Below are 2,500 nucleotides of genomic sequence, written 5' to 3' on the forward strand. Positions count from 1 at the left end.
CACACACACACACACACACACACACACACACACACACACACACACACACGCACACACACACGCACACACACACACGCAGGCATGCGCGTATGCTCACACGCCCACACACATGCACTCGCATGCACACACACACACACACACACACAAACAACACACACACACGCACACGCATACACACAAACACACACATGAACGCACACAAGGACACACACATAGACACTCTTGCGCTGCTCGAGACTAACGGACACTAGTTGCACCCCCTCCCCCCCCTCATCCCGCCGGACCCCGACCCTCTCACCTCTTTGCGTCTTCCAGGTATCGCCCCTCCCCCGTGGCCCTCTTGAGCCACAGCGCCCCCCAGGCCAGGTCGTCGTGGAACGACTTGCTCTTGTAGAAGTCGGCGGCGTCCGGGACGCACTTGACGTGGTAGTAGCCGCGAAACTTGTTGGCAAAGCTGGGGGGGGAGGGGCAGGGCAGGATGGTGCGTGTGGTGGGTTTGCGTGCAGTGCTGGGTGATCAGTCGTGTTGAGGTGTGTGTTGTTGGTGTTGGTAGGGTGTTCTTCGCCTGTTGATGGTTGCGGGGTGCTGGTGGTGGCGGGTGTGGAGGTGGCTTACTTTGCAAGGGCGCGCGGAGCAGGGGGGGAAGTGAGGGGCCCATCATGTGAGAAAGCACGCTTGCTTGTTGTTGTGTGTGCATGCGTGTTGGCGGCTGAAATACATTTGAGGCATGGGAGGCATGGAACCTGAGGGGCGTGCTTGTGACTAGCCCCTGCCTTGCGGGTGGGAGTGCCGTGACGACCCCTTCGTACGGCCTGCACCCCCCAACCCTCAGCACAGCAAGGCCTTGAGCGGCAAACCCCTACGCCACCGCAGTGGCGGCTCACTCGTACAGCGTCCGCGCTTTGGCTATGCACTGCTTCGAGTAGCCGGGGTCCCGCCCCTGAAACGCGACCGCGGCCGCCGCCAGCGCGCCAGCCATGGCGGCGGCCACGTCCGACCCGGGCTTGTCTGGTGTGCAGACAAACACGCGGCGCTTCTCGGTGACGTCCTCAGCGCGGCGCCAGAGGTTGTGGTCCACTTTGCCCTCCCCCACCTGAGCGTGCATTAGGGTTTAGCGCCGTGCTTTGGTGCGCAGTGCCCAACAAACCTAGAAGACACGGCACGCCCGCCTCACACCCACCGCGACGTGCGGGACGGAGCGCCAGCTGCGCCGCTCGCGTCGCGCCGCCGGTGCCTCAACCCAACAGCAGCCACTACATGCGAGGCCCTCCGAGCGACCAATACCCGCTGAAAGTCGTCAAGACCCCCCCCACCCAAAACCCAACATCCCCCCAACAGACCCACAACACAAGCCACGCACCTGCCCCACTATGCGGTCCTCCCCCAGCACAGTCTTCAGCAGGTAGTCGCTGCCCCACCGCAACGCCTGGTACGCCTGCCGCGACTGGCCCGAATCAGCCACGCCCTGCGGCAGCCGTGGTCACCAGGCGTCGCAGAGTCTCGCGAGTCAGGGTTTGGAACGTCCCCTCGAAGGACAAAATGACATCGCACGCTGCTTACTTTCCTGGGGTTGGGCATGCTGACGCTGTCTTCATGCACCTGCTGGGTCCTTTCAGCGCCCTCCCGCAACCTTCGCCCCCCCCCTTCCCCCCTTTCCTGCTAACCAAATCAGCTCACTCCGCCCGCCAAGATCGCGCGCATCTTGCAACGCGCCGTCCCTTCCTCCTCCTCCCCGCACCTTTGGGAACTCTATAACTGCCACCGCCAGCAACGAGACTGTGAAGGCCAGGGGCATGTGGAACTTCACGTAGTCCGCCGCATCGTAGTAACCCCCGGTCAGGTCCTGGCCCTCGGGGCCGCGGTCCTGCAGGGCAGAGTCCCCCCGCCACTTGACGCGCTGGTCAGCCGGCAGCTTGCTGCGCGCGAATGCAGCGCACGGTCGGGGTGCGGGTCGAGCGATTGCACCTGCGCGGCCGACTGGCATTTTTGCAGCACGCCACAGTGCTGAGAAACGCGAGCATGACGATCGCTCCGCGCATGAGCCTGGTCCGCCGCCTTGCCGTTAACAATCTGTTCATGTGGCTCGCGCATGGGCCAAACCACCCACAGCGGCGTGCCCAGGGCCTGCCGCCAGCGCAGCCCCTGATGTATGCGCCGCCCTACGGCCTCACCCGGAGCGCTGGGCCTCGTAGAATAGATAGGACAGCCCCAGCACCTCCCCGTAGGCAAAGGCGTCTGGAGGGGTGGGGTGGTGGTGGCGGGCGCAGAGCGCAAGGGGGTGGGTGCGTTTGCGGGATGCGGGGGTCTGGGACTTGGAGAGCGAGGCCGCTAGCCCTTGAAAACAGCATGCTGAAGACAATCGGCCGCATCAGCGGCGGTGTTTGACCCTCGCTGCTGACGCGCTTGCGCGGGCCGCTCACTGCCCATTGCCATGGCGTGGGCATCGGCAGCTAACAGCCCGCGGCCTGCGGAGCCAGCAAACACCATTGGCCCTGCGCGT

At 64.3% G+C, this 2,500-nt stretch overlaps 1 protein-coding gene across 1 annotated transcript; it reads right to left on the reverse strand.

Moving 5' to 3' along the window:
* Positions 1–294: 294 nt before the first annotated feature.
* On the reverse strand, positions 295–2,433 carry MNEG_6144 (hypothetical protein; the record flags this gene model as incomplete). Its single annotated transcript, XM_014045381.1, has 6 exons — positions 295–454; positions 885–1,093; positions 1,361–1,465; positions 1,739–1,916; positions 2,172–2,235; positions 2,421–2,433. The coding sequence occupies 6 exons, from the start codon at positions 2,431–2,433 to the stop codon at positions 295–297; spliced, it is 729 nt and encodes a 242-aa protein (XP_013900835.1).
* Between the last annotated feature and the right edge of the window lie 67 nt (positions 2,434–2,500).

The sequence above is a fragment of the Monoraphidium neglectum genome (assembly GCF_000611645.1).
Source record: "Monoraphidium neglectum strain SAG 48.87 unplaced genomic scaffold scaffold00972, whole genome shotgun sequence".
In the NCBI taxonomy this organism is placed as follows: domain Eukaryota; kingdom Viridiplantae; phylum Chlorophyta; class Chlorophyceae; order Sphaeropleales; family Selenastraceae; genus Monoraphidium; species Monoraphidium neglectum.